Source organism: Capra hircus, chromosome 8, assembly GCF_001704415.2.
Source record: "Capra hircus breed San Clemente chromosome 8, ASM170441v1, whole genome shotgun sequence".
NCBI classification, from domain to species: domain Eukaryota; kingdom Metazoa; phylum Chordata; class Mammalia; order Artiodactyla; family Bovidae; genus Capra; species Capra hircus.
Window position 1 is genome coordinate 94,918,357 of NC_030815.1, and position 21,696 is coordinate 94,940,052.

At 38.5% G+C, this 21,696-nt stretch overlaps 1 protein-coding gene across 3 annotated transcripts in view; it reads left to right on the forward strand.

Annotated features, from left to right (window-relative positions):
* Window positions 1-21,696, forward strand: part of SLC44A1 (solute carrier family 44 member 1) — a 215,181-nt gene that overhangs the window by 66,820 nt on the left and 126,665 nt on the right. For all 3 annotated transcript variants that reach the window (XM_018052546.1, XM_018052545.1, XM_018052547.1), the window contains exon 3: window positions 451-593. In XM_018052546.1, coding sequence (XP_017908035.1) covers window positions 451-593 — 143 coding nt within the window. The remainder of the gene's footprint in view (window positions 1-450; window positions 594-21,696) is intronic.

Genomic DNA, 21,696 nt, shown 5'->3' on the forward strand with positions numbered 1-21,696 from the left:
AAAGAATGAAGAAAGCTAAGTTTGAGTCTTATGCCCTGATCTTTACTAGCTTCTATGGCCTTGTATGACTTATTTACCCTCTCTAGGCCTCAGTTTTCCCATCATGAGGATTAGAGATAATGTATGATGAGCAGCTGGTACAGATCCTGGCATTGAGCAGATGTTCAGTACAAAGATGCTGCTATTATTATTATTATAAAATGCAAAGACATACTTACGATGTAAAAGCTTGAGATTTGTTTTGTTATTGTAGTAAATAGTGTTTCCCTGTGGACTTCTTTGTACAGCTTATGTGAAACCCAAGGAAAACAGTGAAATAGTGTTTGCAATAAGGAAAGAGAGCTCTTTGTTCCCTTCAGCGGACAAAAGAAGCTCATTATCGTATCAAGTAGTGGCTGTTGCTATTGAAATGGTTTATTTGTATGTTTTTTTTCTGTGTTTTTCTCCTAGGGATTTATTTGTGGCTTTTCAGTAGCAACAGGTGCAGCAGCAAGACTAGTATCAGGATACGACAGCTATGGAAATATCTGTGGGCAGAAAAACGCAGAGTTGGAAGCAATACCAAACAGTGGCATGGACCACACCCATCGGAAGTGAGTAGACGGGCTGAATGGTGAACATTGTGGGAACTTGAACGGGGAGGGGGCATCCTGCTTTTTTCTTTACTGTTATAAAGATAATATCTTACTGAATATTATTTTTATATGCTTCCTGTTTTGTTTTTTTTTTTTAACTGTCCACTTACATCATTTCTGGTTTTGGTCTGTAAATACATTTACCAGGAAACAAAATTAGGTGCCATGTTAAAATGGCCTACCTTGAGGTTTTAATGAGTAAATGCATGATTTGCGAGAGTTACTCCTTTACTCGTACTCTGTTTTCCCATTAGCCTTTAGGCTGTACATGAAGTTTTAACCCAGAAAACAATATAATATTTTTCTTCCTAAGACTGCTTGATGGAAGGCAGATGGATAATGGATTTTGACACAGTAAAGTTATAATGAAACATTTTGTGGTGCATCATTTATAAGTACACACTGATTTCCAATTTTATAAAAGATATATTTTCTTTCTCAGACTTTGAAATTTCATTCGGGTTTTCAAGGTTTAGGTTTTGGATTTCTTGAAATTCCTTACTTAATCACCTCTTTACTTCAAAAGAGCTATTATTTCATTTTTACTGTCTATGGGGAAAAAGATATCTTATCAAATGAATTCTATGTATGATGTCAATATATTTGTTCCAAACTGTGTATTTATGCCCATCAAACTTTATTAGACAGGTCTGATAAATAAAGACAGGTCTTTAGAATTAATCACACTAATTTTAAGGTTAGCCAATTCTATTAGTGAACTTTATAGGAGAATGCTAATGCAAATAAAAACATTTTTTAGACTGTAGTTCTGTAATATTTTGAGAGATATAATAATTTATTGTTAGATAAATATGTTGATTAAATCTGGGCCCCTACTAAAGTAGATTAATTTGATAAATTAAAAAACTTGAAAAAAATCCAAATAGTTAATCTTAAAAAAATATTTCTCCATTTAATGAAGGAATAATGCAGTTCAAATAAAAAATTTTAAATAGTAATAATGAATATTTGTATAGAATGCAATAGTCAAGAAGTATATGATACCAAACTGGGATGGGGGTAGCAAAGGCTTCGAGAGATTGAAATCACCTCCCCAGAAATCTGATGGGCAGTGGACTGTCCAAGACAGACCATGAGCTTTTCTCTTGATAGATACCTGCATCCTTTAACAGGAGAAGTAAAAATTGGACTTGAGAGCGTAATTTGGAGGATTATTTCATTTGTCCTTTTTGATTGCTTTATGAAATTAACACAAATTCTAGGCTTTGTGTTATTTGCTGTAGCAAATCTACCCATGTATTTTGTTTTTACTTCTCATTTTGGAACAGTTTTAGACTCACAGAGAAGTGCAAAAATAGTAGAGTTTTGCATATCTTAGTGTCAAATATTATATACTCTTTAATGCTGTTGACATGTACCAAACATAAGATATTACCATTTGGATAACTGAGGAGACAGGAGAAAAAGGACTCTAGTTCCTTGGGTTTACTGGTCACATGAGGTCGTGATCATTTTTATGGCTCCCTTTTAACTTGCTAGTAACTCCAAGCATGTTCTTATCATAAAGTTTGTGTAATTGTCAGTTCATCCTTAACCTTTTGGAGATTCATTTGGTTAATCTTTAAGAAATATTTTATTTTATATTGGTGTATAAGTGAGTAGGAGGCACAAGAGATGTGGGAAGAGCCCTGGAGGAGGAAATGGCAATCTACCCCAGTATTCTTGCCTAGAAAATTCCATGGAGAGAGGAGCCTGATGGGCTACAGTCCACGGGGTTGCAAAGAGTCAGACACAATTGGACGCACACACACATTCACACAGGTGATTAACACTGTTGTGTTAGTTTCAGGTGTATAGCAAAGTGATCGTTATACATTGACCTGTATCTATTCTTTTTCAGATTCTTCTCCTGTTTAGATTGTTATATAATACTGAGCAGAGTTCCCTGTGCTATACAGTAGATCCTTGTTAGTTATCCATTCTAAATATAGCAGTGTGTACATGTCAATGCCAAACTCAGTTTTCAATTTCAAATCCTAAGATTATTCTGTGTACATTTTGGCCTCTTGCAAAGAGAGCCTGCTTATTATTTTGAAAAAATGGTTCCTTTTCCCTGAGTGCTTAGCATAGTTGGGACACACTCATGGATAGCTGTAGGGTAATCCCTCAAGTATAGCAATGCCTTAACTTATGTGAGTCTGAGTGAACTCCGGGAGTTGGTCATGGACAGGGAGGCCTGGTGTGCTGCGATTCATGGGGTTGCAAAGAGTCGGACACGACTGAGTGAACTGAACTGAACTGAACTTATGTATCCATGTTAACATTTATTTTTGATCTCTACTTCTTCTTTGCACATGAGCATTTTATCTTATTTTTTTATTTTTTTACTTTATTTTACTTTACAATACTGTATTGGTTTTGCCATACATTGACATGAATCCACCACGGGTGTACATGCGTTCCCAAACATGAACCCCCCTCCCACCTCCCTCCTCATAACATCTCTCTGGGTCATCACCGGCACATGAGCATTTTAGCCCTGAGTCATTTAAGTATTTCTGTCTATGAAAGTGAGAGTGACAGTCACTCATCATGTCCACTCTTTGCAACCCCATGGATTGTAGCCTGCCAGGCTCCTATGTCCATGGAATTCTCCAGGCAAGAATACTGGAGTGGGTAGCCATTCCCTTCTCTAGGAGATCTTCCCAACCCAGGGACTGAACCTGGATCTCCTGCCCTGCAGGCAGATTCTTTACCATCTGAGCAACCAGGGAAGCCTATTTCTATCTATAAATGGTAATTTTTTATAAATGAATGGTACAGTTTTGAATATACCTTTCTAAGGTAAGTCTATATTATTTGGATTTGAAAGGAGATAGACAGTCTTTGTGTTTATGAGAGTCCCTCGGTTGCAAGGAGGTCCAACCAGTCCATCCTAAAGGAAATCAGTCCTGAATATTCATTGGAAGGACTGATGCTGAAGCTGAAACTCCCAATACTTTGTCTACCTAATGCAAAGAACTGACCCATTTGAAAAGACCCTGGGAAAGATTAAAGGTGAGAGAAGGGGACGACAGGATGATATGGTTGGATGGCATCACTGATTCAATGGACATGAGTTTGAGTAAACTCCAGGAGTTGGTGATGGACAGGAAGGCCTGGGTGTGCTGCAGTCCATGGGGCTACGAAGAGTCAGACACGACTGAGCGACTGAACTGAACTGAACCTATACTCCATTCTCTCTCTCTTTTTTTTTTTTCTGCCAAGTATATTGATTTTCTCCTTTTCACACATACATCTTTGGCTTTATTATAAATACCACACCCTTCCATTCCTACAGGGTTTTTAATACATGTTTTGTCTTGACCTTGATCATTTTCTCCCATCCCTTATCCTTAGCACCTAGTACCTGATACTTACTAGGGCCTCTACACATAGTTGTTAAATAGGTTAATGAATGAATCCTCTAAAATATTGAATATAGCTAACTTTCTTGCCTTCATGAATGTAGTTTTTTTTTCCTATCAGAAAAAAAAAATCCTCCTATTCTTCATGTGGCTAAATTCTGTTCATCTTTCAGATCTCAGTATAAATGTTACTTCCCAGAAAGGTATTTTTTAAGCTCATGATTTAAGTTCTATTGTGTCCTGTAATATGTGTAATTATACATTTCATCATTATTTGTTAAATGTTTGTCTCTTCTAAGTTTCATGAAAGCAGAGGTGAGGTCTGTTTTGTTCACGGCTATATCCTCTGTACCTGGAATGTAGTAGACACTCAAATGTTTGTTGGATGGGTAAATAAACTTATTTATTTTTGAATATGTTCTTAGTGAATTAGAGTCTGAGGATCTGAGTATTTTAAGGTTATTCATGCATTTTGCTGATTGTCTTTCCATAAAGTCTATTCTATTTACATTCCCACTGATAGTGTCTGAGATTGCTTTATCTTTGCTAGTATTATTAGTTTTTGTACAAATTTGATTCATCCGCAGAATGGTATTTTATAGTTTTATTTGCATGCCTTTAATTATTCATGAGTGTGAAACCACCACCCACTGCCCACCCCCTGCCCCCTGCCCCCACTACATGTTTGTTGGCCTCTCCTGAAGACCTTTGTGCCAGCACATCTATTCTTGGTCTTCTTAGCTCTAATCCTCTCCATCCTTTATACTGTGATAGGATTAAGTTCTTTAAAGCCCTTTTTACTGTCATTTCCCTGCTCCAGAGCCTTTCCTTTTGTGTTGTTACCTATTGAAAATGAGCCCACTCAGCCCTGGCATGACCTGGACCCCATGTACCTCTGCAGTCTCCCCTCACTGTTTCTCAGTGCAGTGGGGCCACTCTGCGTGATATTCAGTTGATTCAGCCTCTGTGCTGTGTACCTCTCTGCCAGTCTGAATTCTTGAAAGAACGTGGGACTTATATACCCTCTCTATGGAATATTTCAAAGCTACCTTTATCCCAGAACTTTATATTGGATTTCTGTTGCCTTTAAGTTGTTGTCTAATTATATTGTGCTACTCATCTGCCTATATTAATGATCAGTTGCTAGATAACAATATTTCCATAAACATAATGGCTTACAGCAGGAGACACTTATTATGTCACAGTTCCTCTGGGTCAGGAATCTGGATGCAGCTTAGCTGGACTCTTGCTTCAGTCTTTTACAAGGTTGCCGCAAGGTGTTGATTAGAGCTGGGGTTCTCCTGGGGAAGTTCTCCTACCAAGCTCAGGTGGTTGTTGGCAGCACGCACTCCTCAATGATTGTTAAACCAAGAGCCTTAACTCTTTACTGGCTATCAGCCAAAGGCTACCTTCAGAGCTTGCTACATGGGCCTCTCCATATGGCAGCTTACTTCAAAGCCAACAGGAGAGGGTGTCAATACAGAGAGATACAGACAAGAGAGTCTGTTAGCAAAATGGAAGTTACGGTATTATATAATGTAACTGTACAAGTGATAACCCCTCACCTTTGCCATATTCTACTGGTTATAAGCAAGTCACAGGCCCCACCCAAATTTAACGGGAAGATTCTGAATTATAGGAGGTAGGGGTAATTAGGGCCTCTTATAGTCTGAAAGCCACACTGCCCAACTCTGTCTCCCTGGAGCACCATGTTTTGTATGACTCCCAAATTTCAGTACTCAAGAGTTATTTCATAGGGGCTTGTTGAATTACAATAAAATAGGAAGGAGGTAAGTCAAGAGGGACATGAGAAGGAGAGTGTCTTTGACCTATTCTAACCAGAAAATTTAAGATGCTAAGATGACTATAAGAATTCTATTTGTAGTAAAAAGTTTGTATTTTATTTTTTTTATCATTTTAATTAAAGTGTTCTTTTCTCCCCAAATAGTATTTACTGTAGTAATAAAGATGTATAGGAACATGGCAGACAATATTTTATGAGATACTGGAATGCCTCAACTTCAAATGGATTATGTCCCAAAGTTAATTTTTAAGTCAGTTGGATGAGATGTGTAAAATTTTTCTGCATAGAAACAATGCTATAAATAAGGCTCTGAGGCTGGGTCAACCTGGAAAAGCTCATTTATCTTAGAACCATAAAGTGCCAGAGATGAAAGGGATCTTTAAGATTATCTAGTGGGTAACCTCCTTAAAGCATCACATCAAATACATGTGAGCACCAGCGAAGGCCCAAAGAAGAAAGTGGTTTGTATTTATAGCCGAGCTCTGGTGGTAATGGTCCTATAAAGCATGGGCATTGCTTATAGCCAAACTTTTTTTTTTGGTAGAAAAGATTAAGGTGATAATAATATATTTTGAACTGATTGATGATTCTAGAAAACGTATCTCTTCTGCCACATTGCCTATCATTTTCAAAACCAGAAAGCTAGTCTTAGAGTGTGTCAATTTTTAGACAGAGAGAATCATTATTATTATAGAAAATGTTCCCAGAAGAGAAGCCCCCATCTTCCATACCAAATTGGATAAAGCAGAGATGCTTCTAGTTCTAAGATACCTGGATTAGTATATATGAGACTATATGGTGCAAAGTGTCTTGCTCTTTTGAGCCCTGGTAAGATGATTGGGGAGGCATTGTGTTTTCACCATGGATACTCCCTTTTTCTGGGTGCCTGGGATGGGGTAGGCTATGGCAAGGTGGTAGTGCTCTTAGTCTACATAGGCTATTACAAAGCCAGGTGACGGTATGTAGGGAATTGCTTTTAATCATTTTGATATAGGCGTTTTATTATTAATAGAATTCTGTTCTCCATTCTGCAGACAATCCTAACACACAGGTTAGTGTCCACTTTCTTTGTTACTCTAAGAAATTTCCCCAGTATATCTCACTTATCAATATTGATTTTTCTGCAGAGGTTCTGAAGGTGTATTTTTTGCACAAATCTAACTTCCTTCTTTATCTTTTTGGCTTTTCTCTAAGGAATCCATTAGTCCCTATCGCTGATAAAGGCTCTGTGGTCCTAAAATGCCTCTCAGATTTCAGATAAATCGGTGTTAACAAGATGTACAGGAAGTAGGCTTCTTAGGAGGTTGATGGCATGCATGTGTGAGTAAAATCTATCAGGGGCATTTTGTTTGAGACCTTTTTCAATTACCTGCGTAACCTTTAGCAGGGTATCTAGCGTGAGTTTTTCTTCTTTTCTTTAACTGTCTCATCTCCCAGAAATTCACAGCCTGAAATGTTTGTGCGGTAAGGGCCCTTGAGATCACTGAGCGCCTTCATTTTGTAGGCGAAGAAACTGGAGTCTAGGAAACGTCAGTGAACTGACGAAGACAGTGATGTCAGGACTAGTCTAGTGCTAGTCCTGATATTACTTATCAGAACTAATCCTTAGGCTAGTGCTCTTTGCATTATATGCTACTCTCTGGTAAGCTACACAGTGATTGCCTTTCTCACCTTTTTTGCTTTTGGGGCCTCTTACTTACAGCATTTAAAGATGAAAGAAACTTTTAGTAGAACATGTAAAGAAGGACAGGTTATATAAATCAATAAAGTTATAACTAAAGAAACTTTGAAAGGAACCAAAATACCTATACAATCTCTGGAGGCTTTGAATAATTTGCAGGCAATCTTTATGTGTTTCTTTTTAAACATTCTTTAATGATGAAATGCATTATACTTATTTCACATTTGGACATTTTTTACCATTTGTATGTTTCAAATATTCATTGAAAAGCAGGTAGTTTAAAACTGATGTTACTCTCTTAGTAAGATAATTGATTGTTTAATAGGCAATAGTCTTATTTTAAAGAAACTCTAATTTTAAAATCTCTACATGAATACAGTGGCAACCCACTCCAGTATTCTCCAGAATCCCATGGACTGAGGAGCCTGGTGGGCTGCAGTCCACGAGGTCACAAAGAGTCGGACTCGACTGAGTGACTTTACTTACTTACTTACATGAATACAGAACAGGACTTCAACAGCCGCTGATTACCTTCTCTAAAGCTCAGAAGCCTGTAGCTTTAGTGTCTAGTTTAGCCCACCCCATGATTGCTAACTAGCTTATTAACTTTTTTTCCCCCTTGTTTCTTGCTTTTTTTTTTTTTTAATTGAAGTATTATTGATGTAGTCTTCCCAGGTGGCTCAGTGGTAAAGAATTCACCTGCCAAGCAGGAGATGTGTTCGGTCCTTGGGTCAGAAAGATCCCCTGAAGAAGGAAATGGCAACCCATTCTAGTATTCTTGCCTGGGAATTTCCATAAGACAGAGGAGCCTGTCAGGCTGTGTAGTCCACAGGGTTGCAAAGAGTTGGACATGACTTAGTGACTGAACAGCAGCAGCAGCAGTATAGCTGATGTACAATACTGGATAAAGCTTATAAACTTTCATAAAGGCTTATTTATTATTTAGGGGATTGGTAGTGATATTATACCCATATGAAGAATGTGTTTACTCTTTAAACTACGCATGAGCAGATTGCCAAGCTTTCTGGATCTAGACTATGCTATATAACCATATATTTTAGGAAGAACTTTATTAAAAAATTATAATATAAAACATACCTCTTTGAAGAATTTTTAAAGAGTTATCAAACCTCGTTTATCGTGCATACCTGTCTCTGTTTGGAAAAAAATAGAAAAGTAAAGATAAAATTTGCCAGAATACTCACTTTGAGGATCCTTTTATCAGCTCTGTACAATTCTTCATGTTTATATGACTGAGACTTACTTCTCTTCTTATCAATGACTTAAATCAAATTACTGCCTACTAAATGATTATCCTTCACCAGTCTCTAAAATTGTTATTTTATTAGTCCTCAGCAAATGTTTATTGAAAATTTACTGTGTTCTAGAAACCTTTATTAAGAATAACAAAATAGGAAACAACCTAAATGGCTGGAAAAAAAAAATTTGGTTAAATTCATTCACTCATGTATTATATTTCTTGGGCATCTACTTGGGGCTAAGCTTTGGAGATTATTGTCTTGAAAACAGGCACACTTTTATCTCATGGAAATTATAGTCTAGTGGAGAAAACAGAACTTAAAATCATCAGATAATCACAAATGTTATTACAGCTGTCAAAAGTGTTATGAAAGGTGAGATATAAAGGTACCAAAGAGGTTATAACAGGAGGACCTGGCCCAGCCTGAATACTATGGAACAGTAAAAATGATGGTACAGAATTCCATCCATTGACATGGAATAGCCACATAATGCTATTAAGGGAAAGATAAAATTATAAATCAGTATATATCTTGTGATTTATATATATATTCAGTTCAGTTCAGTCATTCAGTCATGTCTAACTCTTTGCGACCCCATGAATTGCAGCACGCCAGGCCTCCCTGTCCATCACCAACTCCCGGAGTTCACTCAAACTTACGTCCATCGAGTCAGTGATGCCATCCAGCCATCTCATCCTCGGTCGTCCCCTTCTCCTCCTGCCCCCAATCCCTCCCAGCATCAGAGTCTTTTCCAATGAGTCAACTCTTCACATGAGGTGGCCAAAGTACTGAGTTTCAGCTTTAGCATCATTCCTTCCAAAGAAATCCCAGGGCTAATCTCCTTCAGAATGGACTGGTTGGATCTCCTTGCAGTCCAAGGGACTCTCAAGAGTCTTCTCCAACACCACACTTCAAAACCATCAATTGTTCGGTGCTCAGCCTTCTTCACAGTCCAACTCTCAACATCCATACATGACTACTGGAAAAACCATAGCCTTGACTAGAGGACCTTAGTCGACAAAGTAATGTCTCTGCTTTTGAATATGCTATTTAGGTTGGTCATAACTTTTCTTCCAAGGAGTAAGCATCTTTTAATTTCATGGCTGCAGTCACCATCTGCAGTGATTTTGGAGCCCCCGAAAATAAAGTCTGACACTGTTTCCACTGTTTCCTCCTCTGTTTCCCATGAAGTGATGGGATCGGATGCCATGATCTTCGTTTTCTGAATGTTGAGCTTTAAGCCAAGTTTTTCGCTCTCCTCTTTCACTTTCATCAAGAGGCTTTTTAGCTCCTCTTCACTTTCTGCCATAAGGGTGGTGTCCTCTACATATCTGAGGTTACTGATATTTCTCCTGGCAATCTTGATTCCAGCTTGTGTTTCTTCCAGTCCAGTGTTTCTCATAATGTACTCTGCATAGAAGTTAAATAAGCAGGGTGACAATATACAGCCTTGACGTACTCCTTTTCCTATTTGGAACCAGTCTGGTGTTCCATGTCCAGTTCTAACTGTTGCTTCCTGGCCTGCATTGAGGTTTCTCAAGAGGCAGGTCAGGTGGTCTGATATTCCCATCTCTCTCAGAATTTAATACGTATACAAAGTATAGAATGACATGAAAATATTAATAGTATGGTTAGCTGTTGAATTATGGATCTTTTAAATTTTCTTTTATATTTATTTCTTTTTTTCCCTAAGTTTTCTACAATCAATATGTATTCTTCGGACAATTAAAAAAAAAATTAGAGTTAAAAAAAAAAAAAAGGTCATTCACAGTCCCTGTCTTAAAAGCTTGCATCCCTAGTGAGGAAGACAAAATACACAGACACACTGACGGTGCAATGTGGGACATCCCATGAAAGTTTTGTATATTGACAGCTGGGTAACTTCAGTTTCCTTGGTTCCTAACTGCAGGCTGGTGGGGACAGGAAGGCAATTTGATGGTAGCCCTGGGACCACCACTGTGTTCAGTCTATTGCTTCTGTAACAAATTGCTATAAACTAAGTGCCTTAAAACAGCAAAGTTCTCTAAATCTGAATTCTGTTCACAGCATGGTTCAGCTGGTTCTCTGCCCCAGGTTTCACAAGGCTGAAATCAGAGGTTTGGCAGGGCTGTGTTCCTCACTAGAGGCTCTTGGGAATCAATCTTCTTTCAAGCTCATTCAGGCTATTGGCCGAGTTCAGCCAGTTTCATGTGGCTGTAGGATGAGGTTGCATTTCCTTGCTGGCTATCAGCCTGGGGTCATTCTCAGCTTCTAGAGGTAACCTGTGTATTCTATAGCCTGTATCCTCTGGCTCATGGTCCTTTTCCTTTAACAGCCATGGGTCAGAGCTTCTTACACTTCAGTCTCTCTGACTTCCCCTTTGCTAGGGTTGCATCTTAGTTCTGGATTGTCCGTGTGGGTTGGCAATTCTCTCAGCCAATGACTCGGGGTTCAGGAACAGAGTCATTTAAAGTAAGAGTTTTAGACCCCCAGTTAGGTGAGTTGGGGATTCAAAGCAGGACTTGCATTCTAGCAAGGGTAAAGTCAGATAAAGTAGATCTGTGGAAGGAGGGCACACAGTGAGAGCCAATGCTAGATGGTCACATGCATTCTGAGCCAAGAGGTAGTTTCAGGAGCCCATCTGTGGTGAGGATGGTATTCCAGTTAGAGTGCCCAACCTGTTCTTGTTGGCTGAAGAACATCTTCTACAGGTTGGAGCTCTGCAGGCCAGCCTGAAGCCTGGTGAAAACTGGTTCACGCAGTAAAGAGCTTACTGCTCTGTCTTGCTGAGTTGTGGCTCAGGACAGAGGTAGTGCGTTTGTCTGCTGTGCTGGGTTTTGTTTACAGAGTGTCCAGGGTATTAAGAGCAGCCCAGTAGATATCTGCTCATTCCCACAGTTAGGGATCACTTTGGACAAATGGACATACTTTGAGCATTTAATAAGTTTGCCTTTGTTTGGAGGGAAAGCACTCTCCTCTCTGCCCTTCTGTCAAGTGCTCTCTGAGTCCAGCATTAGCCTACCACCTGTCCTAGTTTGGCTCAACACGAAAAAGAACAGCCTAGTTAGATACCTGGGCTTCCTGGGTGACTCAGTGATAAAGAACCTACCTGCCAATGCAAGAGATGCGGGTTCGATCCCTGCGTCATGAAAATCCCCTGGTGGAGGAAATGACAACCCACTCCAGTATTCTTGCCTGGAAAATCCTGTTGGGCAGAGGGGCCTGCGATGTTAAAGAAGCCCTTCAGTCCATAGGGTCACAAAGTGTTGGGCACAACTGAGAAACTGTGCAGCATAGATCCTTCACTTAAACTTGCATTTGTGGACTCCTTTGCCCACAAGTTTACAAGCATTTGGAAACAGTAACATCTATGGTATTCTATGGGAATTTATTGTATTATTTATGCCATTTCCCCCCCTAATTTTTTCATTTTTTTCTCTCATGGAAAATGTTAGTTATAAAAACAATAACTAAGTTTTCAGAAGACAAATTAATGGGGCATCTTTGGAAAATATTTTTTGTCATTTCATGACTGCAGACTCTTTATCCTGAATTTCTAAAACACTTTTTACAAAGTTATGTCTGTATTGCTAGTGAACTTCTATCTCTAGGATAATAGTTGCTCTGGATAATACTGCTAGGAATTTGAAAGAAGAGATCCAGTTGCATGCTATAGGAAATTTAGGACTTGACATGTTGAGCAGATTCTAAATAAGGAAGTAAAAAGCCGCTTAACAGAATTAGATGACAGGCATGCACCTGGGAACGGGAGGGATGGTTGGTTTCTCTGTGTGTTCCCCGCCTAAGTTGTACACTTGACATGTCTAATTTAAACAACTGATTGCACATGCTAACACAGAGTCTTACTACTTGGGCTGGTTCCAGGTTAACCGGGCAGCTGTAAAGGTCGTCATTTTGTCATTGTATATAGGCTTATAGGGGAATGGCTACCCATTCCAGTATTCTTATCTGGAGAATTCCATGGACAGAAGAGCCTGGCAGTCCATGGCTGGCTGGCAGGCCACAGTCCATGGCATCGCAAAGAGTCAGACATGACTGAGTGTCTGACGCTTTCACATAGGTTTATGTGTGTGACCTTTGTAATTTGCTTAAGTAATTATTAAACATTTCAACTATGAATTTTATAGTCATTGATTTCCCACCTATTTATGTTTATCTGGTTGTGTGTGTTGAGGGCAACTGCGAAGTTAGAAGATATGCGGCCCACACGTGACCACCCTCAATTCTGACACCACGTACAAGTTCAAGGGTCCACAAGACCAACCTTAGGTTCAATAACTTTCCAGAAAACCTCACAGAACTCGCTGGAATCTATTACAGTTATAGTTTATTACAAAACTATAAGGAAAAGCAAACAGATTTTAACAGAAGCTAACAAGAGAGGCTCTACTATTGTTCTCCCCCCTTGGAGTCAGGGCATGTTTCTTGCCTGGCACTGATTGTGATAATATACATGAAACTATTGCCAGCTGGGAAGCTCACCAAAGCTTCAGTCTTCAGAATTTTATTAGGGCTCCATTATGCAAGCATGATTCATTGCCCAGGTAGGTGACGTAGCTTCAGCCCCTCTGGTCAGGTTGATACCATATGATCCAGAACTCCTGGTCTACATAACATAACATTGCTAATCTTTCTCTGGGTGGTCAACTTCTACCTTAAATCCTATCTGGTGTGGCCTGCCTCCAGCCTTCACACTGTTAGACTACCTGTCATGATTGAAATTTCAGGCGAATAAAGACACTCCTACAAGGCTTAGAGATTAAATCTTTCAAAAGCCCAGGGCAAAGTCCAGACCTCTTCCTGAGTAGAAGTTAAATTTGTTACTACCCACTCAGACTCTTTAGGTTGGATTTTGTAAAATATATTTTTCACAATGAAATTTAAAGTATATTATGGTCTTATTACGTTATAATTTACGTATAATAATTTACCCATTTTAATTGTATAGTTTTGATAAATGTATGCAGTCATGTGCCCTCTATCATAATCCATACTTCTTTTACCCCCACAGTCCTTGCCCTCCAACAACCACTGATCTGTTTTCTGTCACTATAGTTTTTTTTTTTTTCTTATTTTAATATTTGTTTATTTGGCTGCACAGGAGTCTTAGTTGTGGCAAGGCAGAGCCTTCAGTTGCAGCATTTGGGATCTAGTTCCCTAATCAGGGATTGAACTCAGGCCGCCTGCCTTGGGAGTGCAGAGTCTTAGCCACTGGACCGCCAGGGAAGTCCCCCTTGTCAGTATAGTTTTGCCTTTTCTAGAATTTCTTATATATACATGGAGTTGTACAGTGTGTAGTATTTTGTGTTTCACTTTTTTTCCATGTAGCATAATGCGAGTCATCCATTTGTCAAATATATTAATAGTTTTTTTTTTTAATTCCTGATTAGTATTTCATTGTATGGATATATCATGTTTTGTTTATCTGTTCACCAGTTTTTGGATATGTGGGTTTTTCCATGCTTAAAATTATTTTTTTTTTCTATTGTGAATAGATGTTGTATGAAGATCTTGGGTAGATACCTAGGATTGGTATTGCTGAGTCATATGACTCGCAGTCATATGATCCTGTGTTTAACTTTATAAGAAATTAACAAGCTATTTTACTAGGAAAGGAGGAGATTTGCAGCTGCTCCATCTCCTCACTTTGTAATCAGTCTTTAATCTTTATGGCAATCCACTCCAGTACTATTGCTTGGAAGATCCCATGGACAGAGGAGCCTGGTAGGCTACAGTCCATGGGGTCACAAAGAGTCAGACACGACTAAACGACTTCACTTTCACTTTCGCTTTCATTCTAAGATATGTGTAGTGGTATCTTACTGTGGTTTTAATTCTTATATGTCTAGTGACTGACGACGTTGAGCAGTTTTTTTAAGTGATAGTTGATCATCCATATATCTTCTTTTGCAAAACATTTATTTAAATCATTTACACATTTTAAAATAAATTGGTTTGTTTTAAGAAATTGAGAGTTCTTTATGTATTCTAGATAAAAGACCTTTCTTGGGAGTCTTCTGTAAGTATTTCTCTAATATGAGGTTTGCCTTTTCATTTTCTTAAGGGCATCTTTTGACACATAGAAGTTTTTAATTTTGCTGAAGTTGAATTTATCCATGACATAAATTTTAGAAATGTCACATGAGAATGTGTCATTTAGTGGTTCATGCTTTTTGTGTTATAAGGAATCATCACTGTACCTCAAAGTAACAAAGATTTTTTTTTTTCTGTTTTCTTCTAGAAGTTTTTTTATTTAGAGCTTATGTTTAATGTTTGTGTACAGTGTGAAGAGGTCAAGGTATGTTTGTTTGTTTTCCCCATATAAAAATCCAGTTATTCCAGCAGCACTTATTGAAAAGACTATTTTCCCCATTGAATTACCTTGTCATGTTTGTCAAAAATAGATTTCTTTTCAAGTCTGAGGGCATAAAGGAGGTTGATGGAGTTTCTAGTAGCAGCAGTTACCAAACTCCAGTTGATGGAGTTTCTAGTAGTGTCGGTCTATTTAAAATTAAACAAAATAGGGATGTCACTTTTTATTGTATTGTTTTATAAATAATTGCAACAAATCATATAAAAGAGATAAGTGAAGTATGTGTAGGTCAGTAGAGCAACTGACACTGTCAGTGGCAAGGGACTGTAACCTGAAGGTTTAGGAAATTCAAGAAAATCACATCTTGAGATGCTTAAATCACGGGTTATAAAACATATACCTAACTGAATTCAGCCATTTATTTTATCTGTAGACAAAATGTAATGAAAAAGATAACATTAAATTATTGTATTTAAAAATCTTGCAAGATATATAAAAATAATAAGAGAAATATAATCTACTTCTAGTTGAATAGTCAATATGATATAGATGATAATACTAACAAAGTTAATTTATAGATTTAATATAATACCAGTTGAAGATCCCAATAGGATGTTGAATTGAATTTGATTGATAGTATAAATCAGACAGTAAAGGAGCAGGCAAGAACTTCAGGGGAGGCAAACGTTTAAAAAATTATTCTCATTCATAAAATTAATATTTGAGAGGATTGGAATTAGTACATACATTGTAAGGTAATTAAATGAAGATAAAAGATCAGGCCCCCACACTATGGAAGTAAAGAAGAGATTAGACTGGAAATCTAGGTTAAGTGTAGTTACTAAAGTTGATCACCAATTTAACTATGAACTTTCTGGCTTTTGAAGACAGAAAGGGAAACTCAGAGGTTTTACCAGAAGTTGCGGTTCATAGGCCTTCAGGCAGACACTATTAGTCACTTAGGTGGCCTGGGAATAAGACAACAGGGAATGTTGGACACTTTGAACTTTATATATGCGTACCTGTATAAAGGAGAGGAAGAGGTGGCTAATTGGTTTTCAGTGATTCTTGGCACTTGGGTACATGGGCTCAGTGATACTAATTTTTCAAGAGAAGCCAGAAATTTATAAAGTACCCTTTTGATCCAGTCACCTCCCAAAGACCACTTTACCTCCTAAGACCATCACTTTTGGAGGTTAGAATTCAGTGTATGAATTTTGGGGGGACACATTCAGACTGTAGCACCTATCATCATCTACTGTTTTTTAAATACTGGCAATTGGTGTACTGGCCAAACAAAATGTGTACTCAGTATCTGAGTAAGGTTTATGTGTGTGCAGTTGTTATCATCTAATTAAGGATTGTGATGTTTAAAGAGGAACAAAGGAGTTTTTGCCATTCAAGACCAAAACCTATTCCAAAGTATATTAATAAGATTACCTGAATGTAGGTTAATAATAGTGATAGAAACAAAATAGAAATATCAGGAATAAACTCATAGTGGTTTAATATGTGTTTAATATGTGAAATTAGTGTCTAATAAAAAAAAGCATTGTTGAATGATAATATGAAGAAAGCTACATTTAAATCTTTTTTAATCTCATACCATGCATAATAAATTTCAGATGAATTAAATAGTTTTTCTTTATTTATTTTTAATTGAAGGATAATTACAGTATTGTGTTAGTTTCTGCCATACATCAACATGGATCAGCCATAAGATGAGTTAAATATTTTTTAAACAAACATTGTATACCTACCTTTATTATGGAGAAAGTGAAAGTGAAGTTGCTCAGTCGTGTCCGACTCTTTGCGACCCCATGGACCGTAGCCTACCAGGCTCCTCCATCCATGAAATTCTCCAGGCAAGAATACTGGAGTGGGTTGCCATTTCCTTCTCCAGGGGATCTTCCTGACCCAGGGACCGAACCCAGGTCTCCTGCACTGGAGGCAGACACTTTAACCTCTGAGCCACCAGGGAAGCCCTTATGGAGAAGAGATCATTTATCCATTGTTGAAGCAATAAAGAAATAAATTAGTATCAAAGTAATCATGTATAATTATCAAAAACTTTGGTTCTCTAATATAGAGAAAAAAGCAATGCAATGAGAATAATATTTATAGATTTTCTCTGATAGGTAAGATTTCCTATGAAATTGTCTACCTTACTGTAAGTAGTATTGGTTTACCCTGTCACCATGGTTGGTTTACCCTGGAGAGAAAAACATGAATATGTGTGGCTTAAAGATCTTCATTTGTAGTGAAGATAATAGTAGTACCTACTTCCTAGAGTGTTTTGAAGGAATAAGTATGATAAATGATGTATACTCCTTAGCACATTGCAGGAACCATAAATGGTAACTGCTATTTATTATAATCATCTTCATTGTTACCATCTTCCAAAACAAGTTTCAAAGTTACTTATCAAAGTTTTTAACCCAACTGGGAAAAACACAGCTATTTGAACCAACTTTACATTTGGGTAGTTTATAAAGCACTTGCACGTATTCTGTTTCATTGATTCTCACCCTGTCCCTGGGAGATGTTTTAATTTCTTCTCAGTGGGGGTTTTCAGGATTCACTGTTCTGTAGCCACAGCTTCATCTTTGTCATTACCTTTAAATCAATTCAACCCGATTCAAGAATTCCCCATTCTGACCGCAGCTTTCTCTCCTAGCTTGTGTGTTTTTCTTTGTCCACTAGAGTCATTATTTGACTTCTAGTTTTTTGACTCCTGTCCTTTCTATGTGCTCTTCCTTCTCTCTTTTATCCCTATTTTTTCTGATAATTTTTTCATAATATTGTGACAATATCTGTCCCCTGTCTCTGTGTTTCTCTTTCTCAAAGATTAAAAAGAGATCTGTGATGGGCAAAGAGTTTGATTGGATATGTCTCCAAAGAAGAGGAATCAATGACCAATAAGCAAATGAAAAGGGGCGTAACATCATTTGTCACCAAGGAAATGTAAATCAAACCCACGATGAGTTACCATTTCACATCCACTAGAATAGTTATCATAAAAAAAACACATAGTTGACAAATGTTGGCAAGAATGTGGAGAAATTAGACCCCTCTTATATACATTGCTGGTGGGAACAAAAAAAAGTGCCACCGCTCTGGGAGACAGTCTGGCAATTTCTCAAAATATTAAGCACAGAATTACCATATGACCTAGCAATTCCACTCCTTGGTATCTTACCCAAAAGAAACAGAAACATATGTCCACACAAAGACTTGTGTACAGATGTTCATCATACCATTATTCATAACAGCCAAGAGGGGAAAACAGCACAAATGTGCCCCAACTGATGAATGGATACATAAAATGTAGTATATCCACATGATGAAATATTATTTAGCCATCAAAAGGTGCAAAGTACATATATATGCTACAACATGGACAAACCTCAAAAATATGCTAAATCAAAGAAGCCACATTTTATATGGTTACATTGATATGAAATGTTCAGAATAGGCAAATCTATGAAATGAGCGTAGATTAGTGGTGTCCTAAGGCTGGGGGTTAGGGAGTATAGGGGGTTTGAAAGTGGCTGCTTAATGGGTATGAGGTTTCTCCTGGGAGTGACAATGTTCTAAAATTAGATTGTGATGATGGATGAACAACTTGGTAAATTACACTTAAAAATAGTGAATGGGACTGTACAGTTTACAGTTTAAGCTCAATAAAGGTTAAAACTAAAAAGAAAAATAAATGTCTGGCTTTTGACTCTTAGCAGATAGGATTTCCTCATTATGAGCGCTGGAACAAGTTGATTGTGAGAACCATCCCTCTCTGTAGTACTGACCATGAACTTGGGATTAGGGGTATTCTTCTAGTTAACTAGATAAATAGAAAACTTTTCCTTGTAGCTCTTCTGAAATACTTTTTAAAGACTGTTTTAATTTGCTTTCTGTCTCAGATTAGTATAAGGAACACAATATGATGTCTGACTCCGGGCAATTATTTTTTTCTTTATAGGACAAGTATAAGGAGGAGAAAGACACTGTAGGTCAATGGGAGGATCAGTTTTCCCCTTGTGTTTCCAGTTTCATGCCTTTGTTTTGCAATGTTGCTGCCTCTTTTGGCTCTTTGCTCATCTTACTTTACTCTTGGTTTTAATTCTTTGGGGGCTTTTGATAATCTGCTCAAAACTATGAACTGTGAAGTCTCTCTTCAGAAAAACTACATGTGAATTTGCATACTAAAAGTTGCTTACAATTTCAGGAGGATCACAAATTTCACCCAGGATAAGAGTCTCAACCCGATACACTGACTTGGGTGATCTTATGCTCTCCTGCAGTGAGGTTATCATTTATATGCTGATAATTCCAAAATCTGTTTCGTGTCCAGATTTCTCTGCTAGAACACTGCAGCCATTTGTCCAGGTCCAGTTAGATACTCCACAGACACCCCGACTCAAATTGTCTGAAGTTGGAACATGGTCTTTATCCCTCCATACTGAATGTGTCTTATTGAATAGAACAGGAGCCCAAGCCAAGAATGCTTTGGCCACTCTGGCCTAAATCAGATGCTAAGTATCCTTCTTCATTTCTTCCTTTCCCCCTCTCTCTCCAGTCAGCAGGTTTTCTTGATTATGCATACATGCTCTTGAAATCTCTTTTTCACTCCCTTTCCCACGCCAGTCCAAGTCCTCCTTTCCTGGTAGAGATGCAATAGCCCCCTGACCAGTCTCCTTGCTTTCGCTCTTACCTTTAATTCAGTCTCTCAGTGACAGCTGGCAAACTCTCAATGGCTTCCCAGTGTCTTTAGAACGAACTCCAAACTTTCTAACACCTTTAATACTGCTTGCAGGGCTCTGTGTGATCTAGTTCCAGCTTACCTGTCTCTTGCGTCGCTGTGCATCTCAACCACCCCAGCCTTGCCTCTTTTCTCAGTAATGCCGTGCTGTCTCTCACTTCTTAAGCCTTTGCATGCTCTGTTTCCTCCCTGCTCCCACCGCTGCTCTTCCACACCTTGCTAACTCTTACTCATTCTTTAGGTCCTGGCTATAGATTTTCTTTCTTTTGGACTCCTGTCCTGACTCTCCATTCATAGCACCCCTTTGATGCATCCTTTGCCATCCTCTTTTTTCTTTTTTTTTTTATTCCTGTTAAAGCATTTACACACAGTATTGTCATTGCCTCCCTCCTTTCTGGGCTATAAATACTAGGGAGGGAGACACTTGTTTGTGTTAGTCTTATTTGTCACTGTATTGCTAGTGCTTATTTAGCCCTGCACCTGGCAGAATGTTCAATACATTTCTGTTAAATGAATGAGAGTTATTTCCTTTTACCTAAAATATCTTCTTCCTTACCTTCCCTCTACTCTTGCAGCACTTGGTAAAGTCTTACATGAGTACTATCCATTTATTAGTTTACAAATAAGAATGAAGCTCTTTTATTATTCCAGGTACTATTTTAGGTACTGAGCATATAGTGATGAATTATACAGTTAAATATCTCTGCCTTCTGGGAGCTGATACTTTAACAGTGGAGACAGATAATAAACACATAAATAAGTAAAATTGATGTTGTGTTATTCCCTGTAAGTCCTAAAGAGAAACAAATAAAGCAAGAAAGATGGGTAAGGCACATCAGAGTAGAGAGGTGGTATTTTAGATAGGGTGTCCAGGGAAAGCTTCACTGAGAAGGTGACTTAAGCGAAGGCTTGAAGCAAGTGGAGGAGCTAGCTGTTGGTGTGCTGCTATCTGGGGAAAGAACCTTTCAGGCAAATAGATGTGCAAGGGCCCCATGTGAGAGTATGCCAGAGTGTTTGAGGAACAGGCCATAGACCAGGGGGGAGTGAGGTCAGGGAAGTAAATATTCTGAGTATCAGCTGCTGCTTTCATCCAATCCCTGGGCCTCTTTAGTTTTTGTTTTGTTTTGTTTTTTCAAGCTCTCAGTGCTGTGAATTTCCCAGGAAAGACTAGGAAAATTTCTCTTAGCAGGGCTCTGTGCGTCAAGAGCTGCCGTGGTACTGGTGTAGAAAGCTGCCATGTGGTAACAGCTCGGTTGCTTCTTTGAAGGTTGGGGAGGTGCACGCTTAGACATTTCTTTAACATGCACTGCCTCTTTCTCAGGATGGTTTCACCATGGCCTCTTTAGGATTGGGAAGGCAGTGGGTACGCGGGACACCACGGCTGTCAGCTGCATAGGTTGGACTATCCAAAGTTCACCCCAGCCCTTTTTTGTTCAGTCTATGTCCACACAGTCTTAGGGACTTTATAACATTGTACAGTTCTGTCAGCCACTACTGGGAGTTATAAATTGGGAGATAAATATCTGCTCACAGTTTGTTTTTCTCTCTGCTCTTAGCTTTGTCCCAGAACTTTGAGGGCCAGGAAAGCTGTAGTTAATTATGTGTTACACTTAGTTGTGTTGGGTTTCAGTGACCTTAGTGTGCTGGCCTCATAGCTCTGTCCTTTATAACACAGCTCTTCGTGGGGTAATTGGGTTCCACCCTAGCTGGATGACTGTACTTGCCTTGCTGGCACCCCCCTACAGGAAGTAAGAGGCCTCCTCTGGGCAGACTTCCAGAGTGAGTGGAGCACAGCTCTTGGGCTCCCTGCAGTCTATATTTAGCACTTGCAGAAGCCTCTGCTAGGCTTGTCGTGTTTTCCTTTTGGTGTGACT